General features: G+C 43.9%; 1 protein-coding gene across 5 annotated transcripts in view; it reads right to left on the bottom strand.

Annotated features, from left to right (window-relative positions):
- The window catches only part of SUFU (SUFU negative regulator of hedgehog signaling), an 88,407-nt gene that overhangs the window by 15,967 nt on the left and 50,504 nt on the right, over positions 1 to 21,936 (bottom strand). For 4 of the 5 annotated variants that reach the window (XM_064431155.1, XM_064431159.1, XM_064431158.1 and 1 more), the window contains 4 exons: positions 20,270 to 20,426; positions 18,666 to 18,777; positions 8,005 to 8,139; positions 6,415 to 6,553 (listed from right to left, as the gene is read on the bottom strand). In XM_064431155.1, coding sequence (XP_064287225.1) covers positions 6,415 to 6,553; positions 8,005 to 8,139; positions 18,666 to 18,777; positions 20,270 to 20,426 — 543 coding nt within the window. The remainder of the gene's footprint in view (positions 1 to 6,414; positions 6,554 to 8,004; positions 8,140 to 18,665; positions 18,778 to 20,269; positions 20,427 to 21,936) is intronic. The other variant, XM_064431156.1, reaches the window with a different exon arrangement.

Genomic DNA, 21,936 nt, shown 5'->3' with positions numbered 1-21,936 from the left:
CCGGAACAAAGTCATTCTCTTGTGCACTCTGTCTCTGTGACTAATTCAGTGTTTTATATGATGTGGAACAACTCCAATTGGAAGAGCTGAGGAAGAACCAAAATATCCTATAGCTGTGGTGCCCATAAAGCAAAGAAGTAGAAATGTGGGTTCAAATTAAAGAAAATAAATAAAGTATGTGTTTCGCATTCTATGCAAGCATTATATCCCTTAAATATTGATTAGAGAAGGCAAACTTCTAACACCTCCAGCCCTATTCTGCAAAACCAGATTTTTTTTCCTGTTTTTATTGAAGAAAACTTTCTTATTTCTTATTTCTGGTTTCATTCAACATAAAAGGATTTTATTTCAGCTTTTGGTCTCTTTAAGGCTTTTGTTTCAGCAAGAAAAACTGAAAATATTTAAAGATTGGGCTCAGTCTGATCTTCTTTCCCAGATTTTTCACTTAGGTTGCCAAACCAAAAGAATGGATCGTCCCCCATGACCCTGCTCACAGTAATCCCCTCTCTGTTGTGACTGCCAGCATAGATAGCACATGTTGATAGCTCCTGCATGCTGGATGCTTCCCACGGCTTCCATGTACCTATCCTGCCTACAGGCACATTTAACATTTTCTATGAAAGGTTTGACCTTGCTGTCCTAAGCCTCAACTTATTTTTCCATGCTGGATGCCTTGTTTTTGATTTTTTTTCTAAAGGTTTTTAGGGAAAAAGGAATTGAGAGAGATATTTTGGAAAAAGTGTATTTTGACAGTACTAGCAAATTCATGTGATAATTTTGTTGGCATGAGAACCACCCCTTATGAAGAGGGTGATGAAGATTAGCAAATGAGTGCTCTGGAGGACAAGGGCAAGTCTTTCTCCTGATCATGATAATGCTTTGCTAAGTCAGAAGTCTCTGACTGTTTGCCCATAGCCTTTATGAGAAATGGAAAGTCCTCCTTCACTGAGCACATCCCAGCCCAAGGCAGCTCTGCCCCAAAACAGGGCAGAGGTAGCTAAGGAGTGATTTTTCCTCTAATCATTCCTCTGAGAGGTGAGGCATTGCTATGTCACCAGGCACATCAGGACTAATGGCAGGGAAACTCTCCAGCACTCTCAGTGTTTCTGCTGGAAATCAGACCATGTGGAGGAGGAGGAGAAGGAATTTTCCATCTTGAATGAAGGGGAGGAGAGGAAAGCAGAGATGGGCCAGGATGAGGGGAAGACGGAGGAGACATAGAAAAACAGGATGAAGGGCAGATCAGATGCCAAAGCTGGGGACAACAAAGGGCAAGGAGTATGGAAAATCCCATTTACACAGCCTTAACATCCACATGCTGTCAGATGGACGTTGGGAACCTACTGGCATGGGAGGCGAGCAAAGAGGGCCCCCAGCAGTGCCTGGTGCCAGAGGATAACACCCCACCACTGCTGCGAGACACTCACATTGTGCTGAGAATCAGGGGGTGCCAAGTGCCAATGATCCACAGCCTCCACCTGCCTAACAGGATTAGTCCCAAACCCAAGTAAATTGCCTGGAAAAAATACCCTCTGCACTCAAAGATGAGTGACATTGGGCATCCAAAACTTTGGAAATTGCTGCACAGAAACTGTGCCACACTCATTTGGCGCCAGCACATGTCTGCCTCATGAAACAAATCTGTAATCACAGGATCACCTGCAGTTTTTCTCCAGGAAGACCTCTGCCCTGTTCAGTCCTCAGGATGGTTCTGCTCACTGAATGCAGCATTAGTCATCATTCCTTTTCATTATCATTCAACTTGCTTCCCCATTCTCTCCTACTCTCTTCCCCTTTATTTAGTATGCTCCATCCAACTACTGCCAGCATGAATAACACTGGAAGTACCTAATCTTACTGTCCACCACTCTCTCAGCCTCTGACGTGCTTGGCCTCACATTTCTGCAAGGCAGGGAAGTGCTCCCCTCCATACAGCAGATGGGGGATGGAGACTCAAGGAAGTAGAGACTTAAAAGTCAAAGAGAAAACCTGCAAGAGCAGGAAGCTGAAGTCTTTGACCACAGCTCCTAGGCTGAATCCCTGCTCCAGAGAAATCCTTTCTCTCTCCTGACCTGCAAGAATAAATTTTAATCTCTTCCTGAAATTGTTTCTGCTGTTCATCTGTGGAGCTAGAATGCTTGGCAAGCACTGAATTAATTGCATTCCTCACAGGATGACTGGAAGAATGTTCTTCTGAACAGACACAGGAAAATGAGTGAAGAAAAAGTTGAATCTGAATGTCTAGTTCTTGTGAGTGCCCATCTCAAGACTTGCAGATCCCTGTTTTCCAGTCCTCTTAGTCCTGTGTAGCACAGAGGTACGCCCAAGGGAATTCCTCCTGACCTCCTCTTGTTGCTGGGAACACAGATCAGACTTCAGCTCTTGAGCTGGGCATCCAGAAAATGAGGAACACAAAGTCACTTGCCAGGTGAGAACATTTTAGCTTAAGACTCTGGAATAAGAGTAGGTAGAGGCAGGAACAGGACCCAGTTCTCCAGGGCAGCATTTAACAGGCTTCACTATAAGACTACTGTGATTTTTTGCAATTATCTGCCTCATTCATTACACACTTTCCAATTTTAACAAATAAAGTGGAATCCTATAGGAAAGAGTCTACTTTACTCCACGCTCCCGATTCATCCCCTAAACATACTGCATCTCTGTGCAGTGAATGAGGCAAGCACACTCTGTTAAAAATATGTATGATTCTTCAATTAGATATTGCATTGAGATTCACATGTGTAACAGGGGCAAGGCTAAAGTGCAGAGATATTTCTTACATTCTGTGTGCTAGATTTTACAGTAACGAGGACTCTTTAACTATAGGTTTGTTTTTACTGCACTGTATTGGCTTGTATGTCAGAGTCTGCAGTAGTATCTGATGTGTAACATGCACGTTGCACATGATCAAAGGCTTGAATGTCATCTTCTTGCCTAGAACAATGACTGCCTAAAGCAGCAGGAGCAGAAATTATCTAAAGGTAGAGTTAAACAAACCTCCTTCTCCCCTCTGGGGAGAGTAAGCAGTCCAGGTGAGCAAGGCAGGAGGGGAGAGCAGCCTGCTTTGTGCTAGACGGGCAGAGAGCTCCACATAAAAGCAGAGGAGCTTTGCAGAAGCATGTCCTGACTCCCATCACTGGAGACTTAATGATGGTAATTCCCAAAGGATGATGCATGCTGACAGGCTTTGACACAAACTACCCCAGGATAATATTAATATGTATTAAAGGCTCAGGCAACTTTATTGGGACGGGCTTGATCAGTTACACATTTCAACAGAGCGTCTCTATCATCTGTCGGAACAAAAGTAAGGGAGGGAGAGAGAACACACGCACAACCTCACCTTGCTTTGGGAATGTTTTAGAGACAAACAAGGTCAATCTGTGATGAATTGCACACTTGGCACAGCTCAGATGTTGGACCAAGGACGCTCCACCACAAATACGAATGTCACTGTGGGGCAGTTTATGTTGGAGTCTGTCTGCATGATCAGCATCCTTAACCCTCCAGCATGGGCCAGACACCTCCTGCACAGCCTTTCCCTGTGCATTTGGAACACCTACCCCTTGGAAAACAGAGGAGAGGTGCTGAAGAGGCAATGTGGGGGCTCTGCAGTCACAGCACTGGAGGAAGGGGGAGTGGAAGAAAGAACCGCGGAAGCCTTTGATCATGTGTAATGTTAATTCAAGTGTTACACATCAGAGACTTTGCCACAGTAACTAGCATATAAACAGGAGTCTAGTGTTAACAAGGAGGACTTCTTGAATATGTTTGTACATTTCTGAGTTAAAGCAATTTCCCTATTCAACAATACATGACACAGGGGAAAGAGTTCAGAAATAAACCAGCCTAACATGCTTAGACCTTTAATAGAATTTAGCTTCTTAGAACTAATTAAATGTTACTTAAATGAAAAAAAAAATTCCAAGTACTTGGGAAAGGTGCCAATTTGACAGCTCTGGAGAATGAAATAATCTAATCATCCCCAGAGCATGGGCAGCAGCAGGACAGGCTTCCCCTACTAACATGCCTCAAACGTGACCTGGAAAGACTGTTGATAGAAATGGGGCGTACAATCTCTCTGGTCTAATGACTCCTTACTTTTTCTGCTGAGACTGCTAAAACGGTTCCCGCTGAGTACCAGCTGTGGTGGTGATATGGACACCTGTCTGGTCAGAATGGTGCTGGGACCTGCCAAACTCCTGTCATCTGCTAACCCTCCACCAGAGCCCAGTGACTCTCAGCTCATTGCTCAGCCCGGGCAGCGGGGGCTGATAGACAGCAGCTCTCCAGCCTGTCCCACCTTGGACACGCTCCACTCCAGCCCACAAGATGTAAACAGGAGGTACTGTGTTTAGTCTGCAGGTTTGGGCTCTCACTGCACCAAAGCTTAGACTCAAGAGAAGTCAGTCTCTGGCTGCTGCAGAGTTGAGGCTGGGATTTTTAAGGCTCTTATTTCTACCCTAAGATAGGGGAAAAGTCCACAGGAGGAAAAGCCTGCCATGTCTCCTCTTCTCCACAGTTCCTCCATTTACTTGTCTTTGCAACATGCCCCTGCATTGCAGTAATGTGCTTTCAGCCACCAATTCTCCTTGGAGCTCCTTGCTGTGCCTGGGGTCCCAAGCAACGGAGGAGGAAAATCCTCTCTGGGCCTTGCTGTGAAAGCTTAGCAGGACTTGCCAACTCAGCCAGCCCAGGCTGCAATGGACTAAACCAAACACAATTTCCTCATTGGAAATTTTATGCACCACAATTTCTTTTACTTCTGAAGCAAAGCCACACAAACCTCCCCCTCCCCTGCCCCCAACACCACAAGGAATGGCTGAGCACGGATCAAGTCTTCCCTTGCATACTAAGCCAAGAGTCTCAGACACTCCCACATCTCACAACCGGGTGCTACTCCTGTTGTCCCAGGCTGCTTTTAGCCTCCCTTCCTCCCCCCTTCAGCCTGTCTTCCTTTGTACTCAGCACAGGACAGGGCAGGGGCCAGCAGCAGAGCTGCTTATGGCAGACAAGAAGATCCAATACATTGGCTTTGTGTAGGAGAGAAGCAAGGGAACTTGCTTCTCCCTACCATCTGATCCAGCAATTTTTCACCTTTTCATGCCACCTACTCCAAAAATCTTGCACGTTTTTTCAGCGCCAAAATAAGAGGCATGAAAACAGCCAGGTTCGTAAGGGTTAACATGTCTGTATGGTGACATAATTATTGCCATTCTTCACTGTTTAGAGGTTACCTGACTACTCTACACATCAATATATTTTGAGATGTGATGCAAATGCAAACAAACACTCATGTTTGGAGTTAACACAGTCACAAGATCCTGTGTATCATGTGTTGGCAAGCACAGGAACAAACAGCAAATGACCCACCCTTAAACCTGACTCTTTGCTGTTAATCATTATAGGAACATTGCACTTTCCAGTCAGAACAATCAAAGCAGGCTCTTTGAAAATGCCTACACGAGACCGAGATCAGCTCCTTCACAAGTCATACAGATTCCAAGGTATGATGTCCTCCAGACATATGAATGCAGGCTGCAGAATGCCTTGAAAACAAGCATTGGAAGGCTAACTGCAACACTGCAATGGTGAAACAACCCCCTGTCTTCAAAACAGAAGGGGAGGCAGGAATGCCACAGTTACAGTGAAGGCAGAGACATACTGCACACATAGTCCCTCAGAAATGGGTTTTTCTGCATTAACACATTCCCTCAAGACTTTTTTTTTCACAATATGCTTATAACCATAAAGAAATTCAAGAGTAGAACAGCACTACACTGTCAGATCATTAGTGCATCACTGCTCTAGGGCTGACCCTCAACTCCAAGCAGATGGGGATTTTCCAGGGAAAATCTGTGACACCAAGAACATGTGGGTGCAAAAATGTGTGGGTGCTTCAAGCAACCACAAGCTTTTATCAAAGAATCAATAGAAAAGAGTTAAAACTGAAAGGCATTGCTCTCTGTGCTGCTCTCCCATTAGGGATGATCAAACTGAGATCTTGGCTCTGCAGGATCACAGTCCCACAGCTTTCTAGCTCTTCTGCCCTGGCTCCATTCTTGTTTAGGTCATTCCACTCTGCCTCCCCAAATTCCTTTCTGGAAAAAATCAAGAATAAATACAGCCTGTAAAGTGTTCACCGACTTCAGGAAATGGATACTACTGTATTCATAGATGATGTCTGAATTTTCCAGACAATTATCTTTTTGATTTCCACTAATATAAATAGCAGCATTTCACCATTATTTTTTGAGGCCATAATTACTGAAAATATTGTGCAAGAGCTGTGAGAGATGTTGCAGCAGAAAATACAGGTTTGTTACACTTTTAAACAACATAAGCCCTTAGCAAGATAATTTTTAGGTCACAGTAAAGGAGGAAAGGGGAAAATCAGGAGACAGGCTTTCTCACTTGTAACCAAGGTCCGTGGGCTGCATAGGGGTGCTCCTCTGTAGCAAAGGCTCCTTCTACTCCCGTTGATACAAATGTGATTGCTGTATCTCCTGTAATACTTTTATATGTAAAGTGCCGTCCATGTAAGAGCCTTCCCCTGGGAATTAAACACATGTGCATGAGTTGAGAGGGGGTGCACAGCATTCAATACAACAACAGATAAATCACTATTGTTTCTGCCTCAGCATGGGAAACCATTTTGAAGGCAGCAAATATTTATTTTTCAGGAATATAAGAAAGATTTGCTTCAAAAAGCAGGTGATAAGACTCCTTCTGAGGCAGGGAGCTACCCTTCATCTTCTTCCTTAATGTCAGGACCTTGTTACAGATCTAGAACACATCTAAATCCCACCTCATGTCTATCCCCATGATGAGGTGCTGATGTATGTAAAGGCAGGGGACTGCCAGTTTTCCACCAAGGTGGAAACTACAGAAAAGAATCCAGACTCCACATTGTGTGGGAATGTGAATATGCATTTCTAAGAAGGCTCATTGCTGTGACAGTACCTAGTAATCAGTTGTCCTGGTGTTTGACAAATGTCACCTGTATTACTTAGGCAAATGCCTAGAAAACACACATACACGACCATCTGCAGTATTACTTCCCTTTTTTCATTCAATGCAAGGGAAAATCATGGCTCTAGATTTTGGCTCAGAGCATCTCTGACACCTATGCATGGCTTCTAACATGCAAGAGGGAAAGCTCCAGGTAATATATTTAGTGCCTACCAGAGTCACAGTTGCTTGGAGAGTTACTGCTGGTCAGATGAGCTAACTGATCAGGACAGACTGTTCACACATTTGTGATGTAAAATAAAATATGTTTGCATTAACTTTCCCATTGGTTTCTCAACAGGCCCAGGCAAGTGTGCACCTGCTGCTGATAACTCTGATACTACCAACATGTAACTCATTAAGCTAAAGTAACACAATCACCTACAATCATTTGTCTTGACATGACAGTTCATTTTTATCTTAAGATACTAGAACATTTGCACAGGGATTTTTAAAAATAATGCTGGCTGAAATTATGGAAAACTAGAAGCCAGTGATATGCACAGACTGAACCTTCAAAAGAAAATGTGTAGAGCATGCACACAATGTGTTGCTCCTTCAGTCATGTGACATAATTTGTCTAAAACCCACACTTGTATGCATAAACTGATTGCAAACAGGTTTTGCACAACCACTTATCTGAGTCCAGAAGTCAGAATGAATAACTTAAGGGATTTCTTTGACAGAGTATGTTAAGACATCCCTTCTTTATCACAGGGTTGCTAGCATTAGACTAATAAAAAACCCTCTATACTAACCATGTCCTGCTTCAGCACTCAAAAGACACTCGAGGACGTAAAAAGAATCAGAAACAATCTTAACACGATGAGCACAGAATCATGCAAAGAATCATCTGTTTTTAATGTGTTTTGGCAAAATATCTAAGCTCTGGCCTTTACAGACCCATTGCATGCATGTCTGTATGGTGAAACAATGCCACAAGGCAAAAGCAGCACGTTAGCACAGGCTGTGCAGGAGGATGGCTTCACTCACCTTAGACAGAGGGGGATGAGCGCTCCGGACTCCTGGTTAAATTTCAGGTGCACGCTCTCCAGCTGCCTCGTGCGGATCAGCTCGTGAGGAATGATGGCTGCTGAGCTCTCGCTCTCCAAACTGTCCTTACGGCTTCTAAGAGAACAGTCAAAACGCACACATTCAGGATTCCAGCACTGTGCGCTATTTTGATTGCAAATATGGAAGGATATGGGAAAAAACTGCTATGAAGACAAAGACACATCTGAGTTTTCACCACTCTCTGCAGAGACACAGCCTCCCTCAGACTACCAGTCCTAGCATGCAGCTCTTCACCTTGATTTGACAACCTAGGATCTGAATTGATGTATATACATGGTGCATCCCTTCCCAGTATTAAAAAAAAAAAAAAACAAAACCAAAACTGGAAAGAACTGCAGCAAAACTAAAGTCTCCAAACTTCCAAACACTATGGTTTGGATTAATTACCAGGTGTGCCCTTCCTCCTGCTTTTGCTTTATCTTCAGGATTTTTCAGGTAGTGGCCTACTGGAATGACTAGCCCAGTCCTTTGTGCCTTTTTTTGCACAGTTCAACCAAAAGGCTTTGAGAATCTCCTGGTTCCACCAGCACCAAGTGCAACAGCCAAAAGACAGACTCTCCATGTGACAAATAGGAGATTCACAGATGTAAGTCGGGCTGCTTTAGGACAATGGCAACTTTGCTTTCTTATTCCTTCATTTCTGCAAGACCAGCATATTCTGAAGCTACAACACGGTTATGTTGTTACATTATTAGGAACTTTGCCAGACCAAATCCTCTAGATAATAAAATGATCTAACTCAAAATACTTGACCATAAAGACTTTATATGTTCAAAGAGCACCAGCATGATCTCTTACTTGACAGTCTGGAGCAAAGAATAAAGGACAGGATGGGTTATGACTTTAATGGATGACATGGACTGATGAGAAGTGTCTGATAAGTGATTTATATTCTTGCCACCTGGCATTCCACAAGAATTTAATAGAGGTAAGACTTTGTTAAGATAGTTTCTACAGTACAGAATTGCCAGAGGAGAGGGACAGGGAAAGCAGGAGGGCACTGAGATTCCACACTGCAGTGTACCTCCATTGTGCCACAAGGACCAAAAGCCAAACAAGGCTATCAAGCTGTGGCTCCACTTGAGAACACTGTTAAAACAAGCCTGGATCCTTCCTCCATCCAAGCTGAACTGTCTTTAGTGTACATCTGGAAATGATTGTAAAGAATCAGCTTCACCCTCATGAGCTGACCTAGATGACACCTTCCCTTGATTTTACCTTTGAGAGCTGTCCCAAAATTACTCCCACCAGCCACACACATAGTAGTGCAGTTCAGTGTGAATTCCAGCACAGATCAGCCTGTTGCTTCTGCCAGGTCACCTAGTCCCATGTGAGCCCTTCACCGATGCTGCTGAGCTGCCCACTCTGAAACAGCTAAACTCTGATATCTCATGGTCCAACCTGCAAATACACTGCATGGCCAGGTCAGAGACATACAGAAGAGAGATACCAGAGCAGCTCAGCTCTCTGCAAGGTAAAAACTGTAAAATATGCCCTATTTTCATCTTTAGCAACATACAAAAGTAGTAATGTATCCAGCAGGGACATGGTACATCAGGATACAGCTTATGCATAGGATGGGCTGAATGGACTGACAGTGAGCAGTGTCAGTTTAGTGGGTTAACCCTGAAGCAAAGACACAACATGCTTTGTAGTCTATGTGTGGCACTTAAAGTTGTGTTTAATCTACTTCAGCAAACATTTTATAGCTCCTTCTAGGTGGGGTCTTCAAAGAGTGGAGCAGGCCAGCATTTTTCAGGCTGATTACCTGAGAAGTGCAGTTACAGTTGATTAATGATCAGTTGACCTTAAGCTAAGCTTTGTCTCAACTTCCTTATCAGATCTTATATACACAGTGAGCTGTGGGAAAGTCAGCCTGTGGTCTACAGCTTCCAATCATTCATTTATCAGCTCCTACCAAAAGGGTCAGCCATTAGCAACGCATGATTTTCAAGCAAGCCATAAACTTGCACTCCTAAATGCAGTTCCACAGTTTAGGCACTGTGGAGTGGATCAGGAGTTTTACAGCAATGTTACTGCTACAGACAAGAGACTGTGCCCTGCTCACCTGGACTGCCTAAGTGCCAGGCGTGGGGACATCCCAGAACAGCCTCACAGGCAATCCATGGTGTAAGGTTTGTGCTTCAGCAGGACAGAGAGCTGCAGGACAGCTCCCCACAACCCTGGGCTCCAAATCTCTCCCAGCTAAAGGTAGGTTTTTAGGTTTCCACCATGCTAGCCAGTACAGCTGCAAGCACAATGGGGCTGCAGTCCGGAGGGGAAACAGCCTCCGGTTGTTAATGCAATAATAGGAATGACGACAGCCATTCTGGAGACAAGGGGCAAAGCTTTCTGAGTCTTATTAAAACCAGCAAATGCTGTTTGTCATTACATGCTCAAGAGAAGATGTTGACTAATGTATAACTATCAAATGGAACTGTCATGACTTTACGGCTGTCAATAATTATGACTTCACATTAATAAGTAACCAGCCCTTCAGTCAAAAAAGGTGAAGCAAAATGGTAGTTAATACTGTGAATGACATGAAAGGATTAATCCTTTCCAAAATACTCATACTCTATCTCTTGTTTCTCTTCAGAGGAGCTCACACAATTTCCGGTATTTAAAATTGAGGGTGAAACTCCAATAGCAGAAACCAAATAACCTTCTGTCTAAGGTAGACTTTTCTAAACAATAATTGTATATAGTGGAATGCACATAACACATCAGGAGGTTACGGTTCCATCACAGGGACTAAGAAAGACTCATTAAAATTCTCTCTTTGGGACTGGAAATCCTTGTGCTGACCCTTCCAAAGGGTGATCACCCAGATGAAGGGTCAGCAGGACCTCTTGGTTGTTATTAATAAAAAGATCATATCCTAACACACATTGACATCCATAGCTTATAGTTTTCAGACTCAGAAAAAAAAAGTAGAAAAAGTTTGCTTTCTAACACTAACATCCCTGGTTTTACGACTGTCAGTTAACCGTAAGTCTTTGCTTCCTCCACCCCATCACCAAATAAATCAGCAGCAAGAGTCAGAGGAGTTTTACTTGTTATGACTAAGATCTAGCTGACTATCACAAAAAATGTTGCAAACTTTGTCTATGCCAGATTTAATACTTAGTCCAACCCCCACAAAAAAATTCATGTTTCTCAGTGTCCAGAAAAAACAACTCTGGAAAAGCCAGGGCTGCTGCATTAGGAAAGGCAGCAGATTTAAATGGAAGCAGCATGCCGGAAATGCCCCAGTTTAAAGACTGCACATCTAGTGTTTTGTGAAACTGGAGGGGAGTTGGAGGAGATTAAAGCGCATTTCCCTCTGATTGGGAGCTTGTGGGAGGTGTAAACGTGGGCAGTTGTCAGATTAATTCTTTAGATGATTACATTCTTTTTGTTTCTTTAAAGCTGTTTGTAGTTGGGTTTGATGTCTCCTGTTCTGGGCAAGTGTATTGCTGCAGTTACCAAGGTGACTTTAGCTGACTTTCAACTATTTTTTCCAGCTTCAGTTTCTACCAGTAGTCTGCTTCTGGGTGGAGGAGAGAGGGAGGAAATTATGTTTGTTGTTTTTTTGTTAAGTCTCATGAATGCTGATTAACATGAACTTAACCAAAGCCATAATTGATTTTTTTTCTCTTTTTCTAAGAAAGAGAGGGTGATCAAGCCATTGTAAAGGTGTCCACTGTGGGCTGCAGCTTCCCCAGATCTGTCAACAAGGGGAAAGGGCCCGAGGAGACTTGATGTCCCAGTGTGCTGTGCTCCTTCTTGATGTGAGAAGGCCACACGCTGGAACCTGCAGCCTCCCGGGGGCCCTCTCTTTGTATTAAAGATGAGGGTGGCTGCAACCTGCTTAATTTGATGCCAATTAGCAGCAGCCCGTGGGGATCCTGGAAAATTGCCAATGCAATCACTAGGTTGCACAAAGTTTGGATGTCCCCTCCTTATAAGTCATGTTTATAGCAACTCCTCAAGCAACCACTGGCAGTTATTTTATGGGATTCAAGAATAACCAGGTTGATTGGATTAAGAAAGGTTTATTTATTCTTGCATTTGCGCTTCGCTTTATGATCAGAGTGCTTGATCTCATGGATCTGTCAAGGAAGGAAGTCTCAGTTCCCCTCCAAGCTCTGTTGCTGATATGGAGCATAATTTTGCTGCATTTCCAAGCAACCCTGCCAGGTATCAAAATCACAAAGGACAAGCTGTTGGAAGCTGGCCATGGCAGGGGCTCTTTCCAGGAGTGGGTGCCCACTGTCTCGCTGAAGTTAGTTTCTGTCATTGCTCCTTGCTCGCTCCATATAAAATTCAGTACTGTGAGTTAGCAAATGCAAACCATCAGTGCAGGCTTGCACAACTGAGAGAGAAAGGTCGGGCCACTTTTCCTTTCTTCCTCTCCCGCCCCCTCCTTCCACTCCCCCTTCTTCCCTTTCCAACCGTGGCTGTTTCAAACCTCCTCACTCCCTCATGAAGATATGGTCAAAGATCACTTAAGTGCCAACAATCTTTCAGTCTCTTTCCCACAGTTTCCCCTGAAGGGCAAACCAGCAGCTGTGGGAAAGAGCCCTAAGCACCTTGGCACACAAGAGTTACAGCACCCGTCAGGCACGCACAGAGGCAAGTGCAGAACTGGGGAGGACATGGTTACACAGCTCCTGCCATGGTCACACTGAGACAAGCCTACTTCGAGTGCTCAGACTTGGGTGCTCCTCAGCCTGGTTAAACAGGATGGTGACAATGTTCTGTGTGCATTTCCTGGCAGGGAAGGGCTGCTAGGACAATGCCAGTAGCAACAATCTTCTTGCCACTCACATATCCCTTTGGAAAGCTGCATAATAACCACTGTCAGAGCTTGCAGGGGCCAGACTGTTCCAAGACCTGCAGCTGAAGTGGAATTGAGAGATTTAGGCTGTGCCATTGGCACCCTGCAGACTCATGAGCAAAGTCAAACAACTCTTTTATGCTTCAGGTTCCCTGTCTGTAAAAGCGAGACATTTTTCCATGTAGGGACGTTGCAAGGATTAAGTCAATGTTTGCAAAGCACTTTCGGATTCTTAGATGGGCAAAACTATGCAGGAGTGCAAATTATTAGCATGGTGACTGCTTTGCACTTCTACTGACACTGGTTTTCCAGACATTTACATTTCTAGTTTGCAATCTTGTCACCCAGCACTCAGCCTCACGCTGAGAGACACTCCCTAAAGTATATTGCCTCCCTCCATTCAGCATTCCTGACTCAACCAGGACACCACTGAATGGCGACTCGATGAGAGAGCATGCCTAAATAAGCAGGACTGGATTGGAAACTTACTGCTTAGTGGTTGCAGAAACAGAAAGCCGAGCCAGAACCAGACAGCTTCAGAGAATGCTGAAATGCTCCTCTTTATGTAAAGTTTGCCTCCAAGAACTGAAGACAGGAAACCAGCTACAAAGGCAACAGCTCCCCTCTGCCCAAGTAAAGTAGAATGAAAACCCAGTGCAACTAGGAGAAGCAAAGTGCAGACTCGCCTCCAAGCAAATCCTACATTTTGGTATTACTGTCAGAGCTTCCTCAGAAACGCTGCTCAGATGGAGCTTGTTAATGTGCATTAACCCAGTGCTGCTCCATCCACGTGCCCTATTTACCAAGAACTCCAGGAGCAGCGCACTCCAGCCCTGGAAGCAGTGCCACTATTACTCATGTGCTCCAAACCAGGCACACCATGTGATAGTCTGGGGTTATCCCAGGAGGAATTCTGGAGTGACACAACTCCTCCCTCTTCCCATGAGGGAAGGGCAACCACCTGAGATGCTCAGAGTGCAGAGCTGCAGCAGGTCAGTGCCAGGACAGTCCTGCCAGCCCCACCTGCCGGAGGGTTGTTCCCTACTCTGCCAGGAGCCTGACTTCATTTCCCTGCACAGCTGGAAAGTGTTCAGGGCTGGATGGAATTAGCACTTGGCTACAGGGCTACCATATGTTCAGGTTTCCCTAGACTCAAGCTGTCTTTCTGCCTAGAAATTGAATGCAGATGGGACTTGAGGTCTCTGTGGGTCCCTGGACAAACGGGACATCATGCATAAGGGACCAGCACAATTACCTGGGAAATCCCAGACAGAAATATGAGAGTCAGGCATGTGAACCACACCACTTGATCCTTCTTGAGAAGGGGGAGAGTTATAAACAGCAGAAACATGATGGAAAAGCCTTATCCAAGTAATACAGACTTTGGAGACCCTTTTCTATCACTCAAACCTAATGTTCAGACACTGGGTGTGCGTGGGCACTACCTGAATTCTGGCACAATGAAATGCAACAATCACAGATAATTTTAGCTTCAACACATGCAGTAATGCAGTGTGCTAGCACTAGGTTTCTAATCCATGCCTCAACTCACAGTAGAACAGTCTGAGTCAGCCAAGAGGCAGAAAAACATCAATTTCAGCAATGCTGCATGATCAAGGGGGCCCTTGAGGGGTGGAAAAGGTCAAGAATTCCCCTATCCCAATGCTGGCTCTCACTGCAACTGTGGCAAATTAACTCTGCTGTCCTAATCTGTAACATGGAGATACTACTCACCTACTGCACAGGAGAGCACAGAGCTAATTACCAGCGACAACCAAAGACTCGGCCCCAGAAATTATTACATCAAGAAATTAAGTAGTGATCGAAGCAAGACTCCACAAGTGTCACTGAACTTTGACATCTGGAGCTTCCAGCCCAGTGAGGGCTTGACAGCAGCAGTGTTTAGTCTGACATTTAAACATCCCCTACGGGTAACAGTTCTCTGTATCCAACAAGAGCCAATCTGCACGATTCAGAAGACTGGAAGCCTTGCCTTTCTGTGTGTCTCAGCAGCACCTACTAAGCTGATGGGTCCTAAGAAACAAATAATGTGCCACTGAAAGGCACACTGGTATTCATGCACGTCTTATTTCTCCAAGTGGTAATTGAGAGTATTCAGTTACCTATGTTCAAAATGATTAGTCATGTTTCCAGAGATTAATTCACATGTTCTTTTGTTAATACGTACAAACTGATTTAATGGCTGCTTATGAACTGAGCCAACAGTCATTTTGAGAAACAGATGTCCAATGCAGTTTTAAGCTTTAAGTGTGCTTTTATTCATATCCTTAGGAGAAAAAAGGGCTGCACAGTCTACAGTAATAACACTAATGAATCAAAGTACTACAGCTGCCCAGCAGGGTTTTGACAGAAACCAGCTTTTTTTCAAAGAAACTTTTTTTTAGGACTCTGGGACAGTGAACAACTGGTAATATGCATGCTTAACAGGTCAGTATATGGTTTGCTGGAGCCAAAACACTGAATCAAGCCCTATCTGCAACCAAATAATACAAGGTTTTTGCATAAGCACTGAAAACTGTAACTATACAAGGACTGGGAAATCTACATGGAATTGGGATCCTCTACATTTTATACAAATAAATATTCAAAAGCTTGAGTGTTTCTGATACTATTTGTGATGCTGAATGCAGAACAGGTTGTCTGCTTTAAACCTTGATAGATTATTGTGTGTGGGTGGTAGGGTTAGGATAAAAGAAAGGGAAGAAAGCTACTAGGAAAGCAGTTGGTGGTTGCAAATCCATGATAAATAAACAGTACATTCCTCTTCTGCACAAAGCCCTTAGAGTCTGTGTCAGACTTTAACATCCTACTGTCAGTTGGGTGCAAATTTGACAGCCTGGGGTTCTGCAGCGCTCCCTACGGAAAGCAGATTTGAAACAATTTGCCATGCCCCAAGAGAGTGTTTCTGTCAAGTTCCTAAAGAAGTTCTAATGCACTAGTTATTCACAGGACCCTTGCAAAGAACCACAGGTTTGATATTTTATGATTTGGTGTGTACAGTGCAGGATATGATTACACATAAGCCTGCTTCCCATCAGCCAGCACCTCGTAATCATTAACATATTTATCCTTGTGGTGCCTCAAGAAGATGACATTGTTATTAGTCCCATTTTATTGATTCAGAACTGAAGCTCAATGGCTAAATTACTTGCCTTTGATTACACAAGATTTACAGCGAAGGACAGACCTGAGTCCCAGCCCTACCAGGCCCAAGCAATGCAAGCAAGGATTGCACCAGAAGGACTAGATCTATGCACAGAATTGTCCTTCATCTCAGGTGCTCAGAAGTCCTGTGAAAGAGTTCTATCTGCACTGGGTTTGTGCCTTTTGTGTCTCAGCCTTTACCCCGGCAGATACCTGGAGGGAACATGGATGTAGATACATTACTGCATGCAAAAGCTGAGCTCCTAAGTTACATTCCAGCGCAGCAGCTGGAGATGAGAGTCTCAATATCATGCTCTTGTACTTACTGCACATTGAGCAATTTTGCTCAAATGCATGAGACATGCTGAGACAGTGTGTTAAGGAAGGCGGAGACATAACAAGATCTTCCTCTTCTGCTTCATCTATACCACACTGTTCTGGAAAATGTGTTGACTGATCAGTTTTAGCCACAGTAAGAGTAATCATCAGGTCTGATTTAAGTACTAGTTAGTCAGAGGTTGTAAGTAAACACTGTTTTTCAGAACAAACCACCCCTTTTGGTATGGTCAATGCATTGAATAAGTCCCATTGTATCTGCTACATGGAGAGGAGAAGCAACTGCACAAGGAGAAAAAGACCTTTCTCAAACTCCTCTCAAAGCAGCTAGTAAGATGGAGGAAGAAAGTATTAGGACACACTGCTGTTTTAAACTGAGATTTCCCCTATCCCTCCCATGGTATCACCACAGTAACACAGCTGATTGCTGCCTTTCCTTAACTGAAGTGCTTATGGAGAAACAGGTGACCTATCAGTTTCCCCAGTGGTAACCATAGACCTCAGAGAAATGTATTGATCTCCTAGGAGGCAAACATTGGGAACCAGCCATTCCTACCACTCAGGCTTCAGGCAGGGTGAGTGTGCAGCTGCTGCAGGTAAGAGATTTGCAACAAAGACCACTGTTACAGATGTGAGGCTCCGAATTTAACCTGCCTTCCTCTGTCTCAGAACAGTTAAAAACCCAGGTAAATATTTGTGTGCTTCATCTTAGACCTCTGCTAACCTTTCACCACTCTGTCTCAAATGTATCTCTGTTTATCTCGCCCTGAATAACGTAAAGCTCTCTTATCTAAGCAACAACTGCCTCCCAGCATTAAGGCTTGCCCATCAGCTGCCTCCTTGACCTGATATGCACCCAAAATGTTTGTGGTCACCCTCAGCCACTGAGGACTCAGAGCCTACACTGGGCAAGCAGATGCATGCAGGAACCCAGCATCTGTGAGAAATCCTGCCCAGTACTTTTGAGCTCTCCAAGGCTGGGTGTGATTAGTGCAAATCACATGGTATAATTTTATATTTTTTTTCAGTGGGGCCAGTGGGACCAACCAATGGTCCAATGTGACCAACCTGCAGGCAGAGAAATACTACTCAAAACCTGAGTCAGATCAGAATTTGACTCTATATAATTACTATATGGCAACAGTAAGACTATCCCTAAAGCAATAATAAAGTCACTTGAGATTTTTTTAATATAAGTACCTATATCTCATATTACATATTAGCAAAAAGAATTAGCAACTGACATATAATACTTCCCCCAAAGGATTAGGCAACCCCTAAACATTAATTTATTTGGCAAATCAGAAGCCACCCACAAAATGGAACAAGAATGGACAACAACAAGAAATATTTTTCTCATGAAATATTTGAATCAAGAATGAAACAGGAATTGAAACAGACCAGGGTGCTGTCCCTGCCTGGCACTACAGGGAAGTGCTGATTTCATGCTGGTCTTTACTCTTGAAAGCAGAAGGCAGAGATGTTCATCAGAGACTAGGAAACCAAAGGAAATATCAAGAAGAAAGAATGCACCAAATATGTGTATCTTTCTGTACTATTTAGATGAAAACATTAAAATTTATGGGAAGACACTGAACTAGCACCTGACATCTAAAAGGGGAAGGGGAGAAGCCCATAAAGACAGAAGTGCAGATAACAGATTCACTTAAGTCAGAAGTTACAAGAGAGATCTGTGGGTCACCCTAGTCCCACTTAAATCATCTGTTAAACTACTGCTATTAGAGACCCCGGTGATATTGGCATGTAATTACTGACAGAACCCACCTGTTTAAGCAAGACAGGATCAGTCACTTAAAAAAAATCAACATTTTAACCAAAGGGTTTGTAATTATGAGCTTGAAAACAAAATACTCAGGAAAAAATATCAGCAGTCACCTATGCCACCTATCTCTACTGATACCATATCACTTTTCAGCACAGTACTTTTTATAGGGATCACTCCAGTCTGAATTCAAACATTGAAGACCATGAACAGCAGATTCTACAGAACAGTCAGACTCACTGTGCATTAGCACTGTTTGTCCAAAACCCCTCTAAAAAGCTGCCCTCCTGAGTACTAGCCCATTTATCCAACCTGAGTAACTCTTCTCCCCCTATCTTTGCACTTTGCAAGTGTTCACAGCCAGATTTCCTCTCCCCTTGCCAAGTCTTTTCCCACCCAACTTAAACTTTATTTTCCATGCTGAGCTCTTTAGCCTCCCTCTGCCACCATGTGAATGTGCAGAGTAAAACTCACGGTGCTCGGTCGAGGTTCAACCCATTCTGTCTTTGTGCATTGATTGGAGGTAGGACAGGTTTGCTGTTAATCTCAAGCCCTCTCCTCAAAGTCTCCCTGATTTGCTCTGTATCTGCAAAGAGAAAATTTTTAACATGATTTAGAATCCCCAGAAACAACACAGACACAAGAAGATATCAGGTGTGTTTCATCCAAACTCCCCTTCAGAAAGAAGTGTAGAAATGTTATGGGGTAACAATTAACTGCACTTCCTGAACTTGCTTAAGCATTATTTCACTTTATAATGTCAGTTTGAATTCCCTTGTTTGGGCTTCATTGTTATGCCAGGCAAGGAGAGCTGGAATCTTTGGTACTGAGTCCTCCCGATGAAGAAGTTCTGAGTAGTTTTGTAAATTTTCATAAATGAAGTGTTTGTTGGTTCTGTAACTCTCATAGAACCTCCTAACACTTCCAAACCTTTGTACTGGAAATAATTTTTTCCATTAGGCATAACAGGAACTTGTTCCTTTCCCAAATTAATGTATGAAGGCTTCCAAGTTTTTTGCAATTGGCTTTGGAAATCTGTTGATTAATTTACAACAAAAATCACAAAGGGAGGGATTTTTATGCAGGGCAACCTTTAGCCTCAAGCTCACATCTGAAAATAAGCTGCAAATTATGCAGTTCAGATGCAGTCTTTTTACTTCTGCCTTTCTCTGAAATGTCTACTGGCCACATACTTTCAATAGGAAGCTTTCCTGCCTTTCTCAGAAGTTTCCTAATCTATTTTTGAGAAATGTGAGAATTAGGTAGAGAAAAAAAAACCCAAATTATTTAAAAATCTTTTGAAGAATATACAAATTTCATCATGTATACCTCTCCTGGGCTTTTTATTTCAAGGCTGAGACAAAACAGCCTTTTTAGATCCAGTGCAGTTCAAAATATTTGCACAGAAGCCAGAAGAAAGGCTGTATGCATTTAACTAATTTTTACCATGGATTTAAGAACAGATGCCATTCCTGTGGAAACCATTGTTAATTCCAGGAAATCTCAAGCCCTCAAATTTTATGTTGCTTCAACCATTTGAAAGGTAATATGCATAATTTGAAGCCTGTATAATGGCTATGACATATCTACCCTGAGAAGGCATCTCACTGCAAAGGGAAACTCCACAGTTTTTAAATTCCTCTTTTTAGATTTCTGTATTTGCACGAATTCCTTGAGTTCAGCTGCAGAAATGTGCAGCGTCAGTCCAACTTGCTCCCCGAGAAGGGATAATGTCAACAAGGAAACACAGCCTGGGAAAATGAAATTGCTTCACCTTGCAGGTGTTTACAGCCCTGGTTTCAGCAGGTGCTCAGTTTAACTTTGCAGATTCAGATTACAATTTGCCTAAAAACTGAAAGAAACGTTTAGACAAAATAAGGCCAAGAACTCTTTTCCTCTCTCCCGCCTTCTTCAAAGAGACCAAAAATCCATTTTGCTGCCCTGAGACACACCAAGCCTCCCAATGGCTGTGGGGTTTGTTATGAACTCGAGGATGCAGCATGAGTCAGGGCACTGCCCAGAGCCACCAGAAGAGAAGCTGAAAGGCTGTGACAGTGACTTGGCCCAGGACCTCTTACCTTTCCCAGAGAGCCGCCGAGGCTGGGTCCCAATGCAAATGCTCCTGCTGTCCTCATCATCCTCTGGTGGCCGGCTCAGGTCATCCCAGGCACATTTGGCACTCACTCCACTCAGGTTTGAGCCATCTGTCTCAATCCCTTTGTCAACTCTCTCCTGCTTGAAAAGATTCAAAACACCAAGACTTTTTTTGAGTGTGGCTTGAGCCTGAGTTGGAAGCCACCATGGTGCAGCCCAGCCTTCCACAGCTCCTGCAGATCCCCTCTTGTGGGCAATTTCCACTCTCTGGGCCCTGTGCTTTGCTGTGTCAGCAAACAGCAGCTGCACATTGAGCCAAATCAGGAAGCCACTCTGAACTAAACAAACCTTTTCCATACCAAGTTGGTCTGAAATCCCACCCTGCTCCCACTGCTTCACTACATGGCCCTGACAGGCACAAAGCAGGGAGAGAGAAAGGTGGAAATCAATGGCCTGGGGTGTGCAGAATTGTTTCTTTCAGTGTTAGCACTGATTTACACCAACTTGAAATATTTAAGACATGAAACACAGTTTGGCAGTCGATCTCTCATATGTCAATGACATCAAACCCCTGAATAACTCAAGTTCTCTTTCCAGCCTTACCAAAGAGTCCCACAATGAAAACAGTGCATGGAGAGACTCATCATTCACATGGGTTCTTCATTTGCAAACTGCCCAGAGAATCCCTGCTTTCCAATGTGCTGGGGTGTCCCCATAAAGGACAAACATGCAAGTTTGGACGTGCAAGGAGACACAGGTCTGTTCCCAGTGTCAAAGCTTTTGCATAGTTTTCTCTATTGGCAAATAAACAAAGTCCCTCCCTTGCAAGCTGGACTTTCCAAGCACGTAACCAATGTTTGGGTCTCAGAAGGTGTCACACACCAATCATAAGCAGCTGGATGCTCTCAGGCACCAGGCATTTTCTCAAGGACATGTGCATCTGTTGCCCGCAAGACTGCCCTAAGCTACAGCCAAAACTTCTACAGGAAGTTCCACCTTCTTGGACATGGGCATCAGTCTGAATTTCCACCTGTGACCCACAAGGGGGTAATGTTGAGCCGAACAAACTCGGGGCTGTGCTGCACCGAGGAAAGGCTGGCACCTCTTCCCTGGCACCGAACCAGCCAGGCTCGCTTCTCCCTTTTCTGAAGGGGTGTTGCCTCTGGTACTGCTCAGTGGCACCAGCAAGATCTGCACCTCTCTGCATACATCTGTGTCACCCCGAAATGCAGGCAGTCCCAAGAAACGTCAAAGATTTGAGGAGAGAGCAGAACATACACAGTGGGAGAGGATCTCTCCACTCCATGTAAGTACCCTCTGGTTTGACATTGCCACTGAAGGTGAGAGATTGTGAGAACATTTTGCTCCTTGCAAAATCTTTCCCCAAGAAACAGTTTCCAGACTAAACCCGTATACATCCCTCCCCTTGCCCAGCTGTGCATGCTGCACCCCGGGAACAGCATTGCCTGTTCTTGAGACCATTCAAGAAAGGATTTGAGCAGCTCAAAGATAAACACAAGCATTCAGGGTGTGGTTGCACAGCGGTTTAAGTTGATGTAATTGAAATAACTGCAGTCCCACCCTCCTCCATGTGCTCCTATCCCTTCCTTTGAGCCAACTCTTTTTTTATTTTTTTCATCTGGATCACCTC

Source organism: Passer domesticus, chromosome 8 (assembly GCF_036417665.1).
Source record: "Passer domesticus isolate bPasDom1 chromosome 8, bPasDom1.hap1, whole genome shotgun sequence".
NCBI classification, from domain to species: Eukaryota; Metazoa; Chordata; class Aves; order Passeriformes; family Passeridae; genus Passer; species Passer domesticus.
Note: the sequence above shows the minus strand (reverse complement) of the source record. Positions and strands in the feature narration are given on the sequence as shown.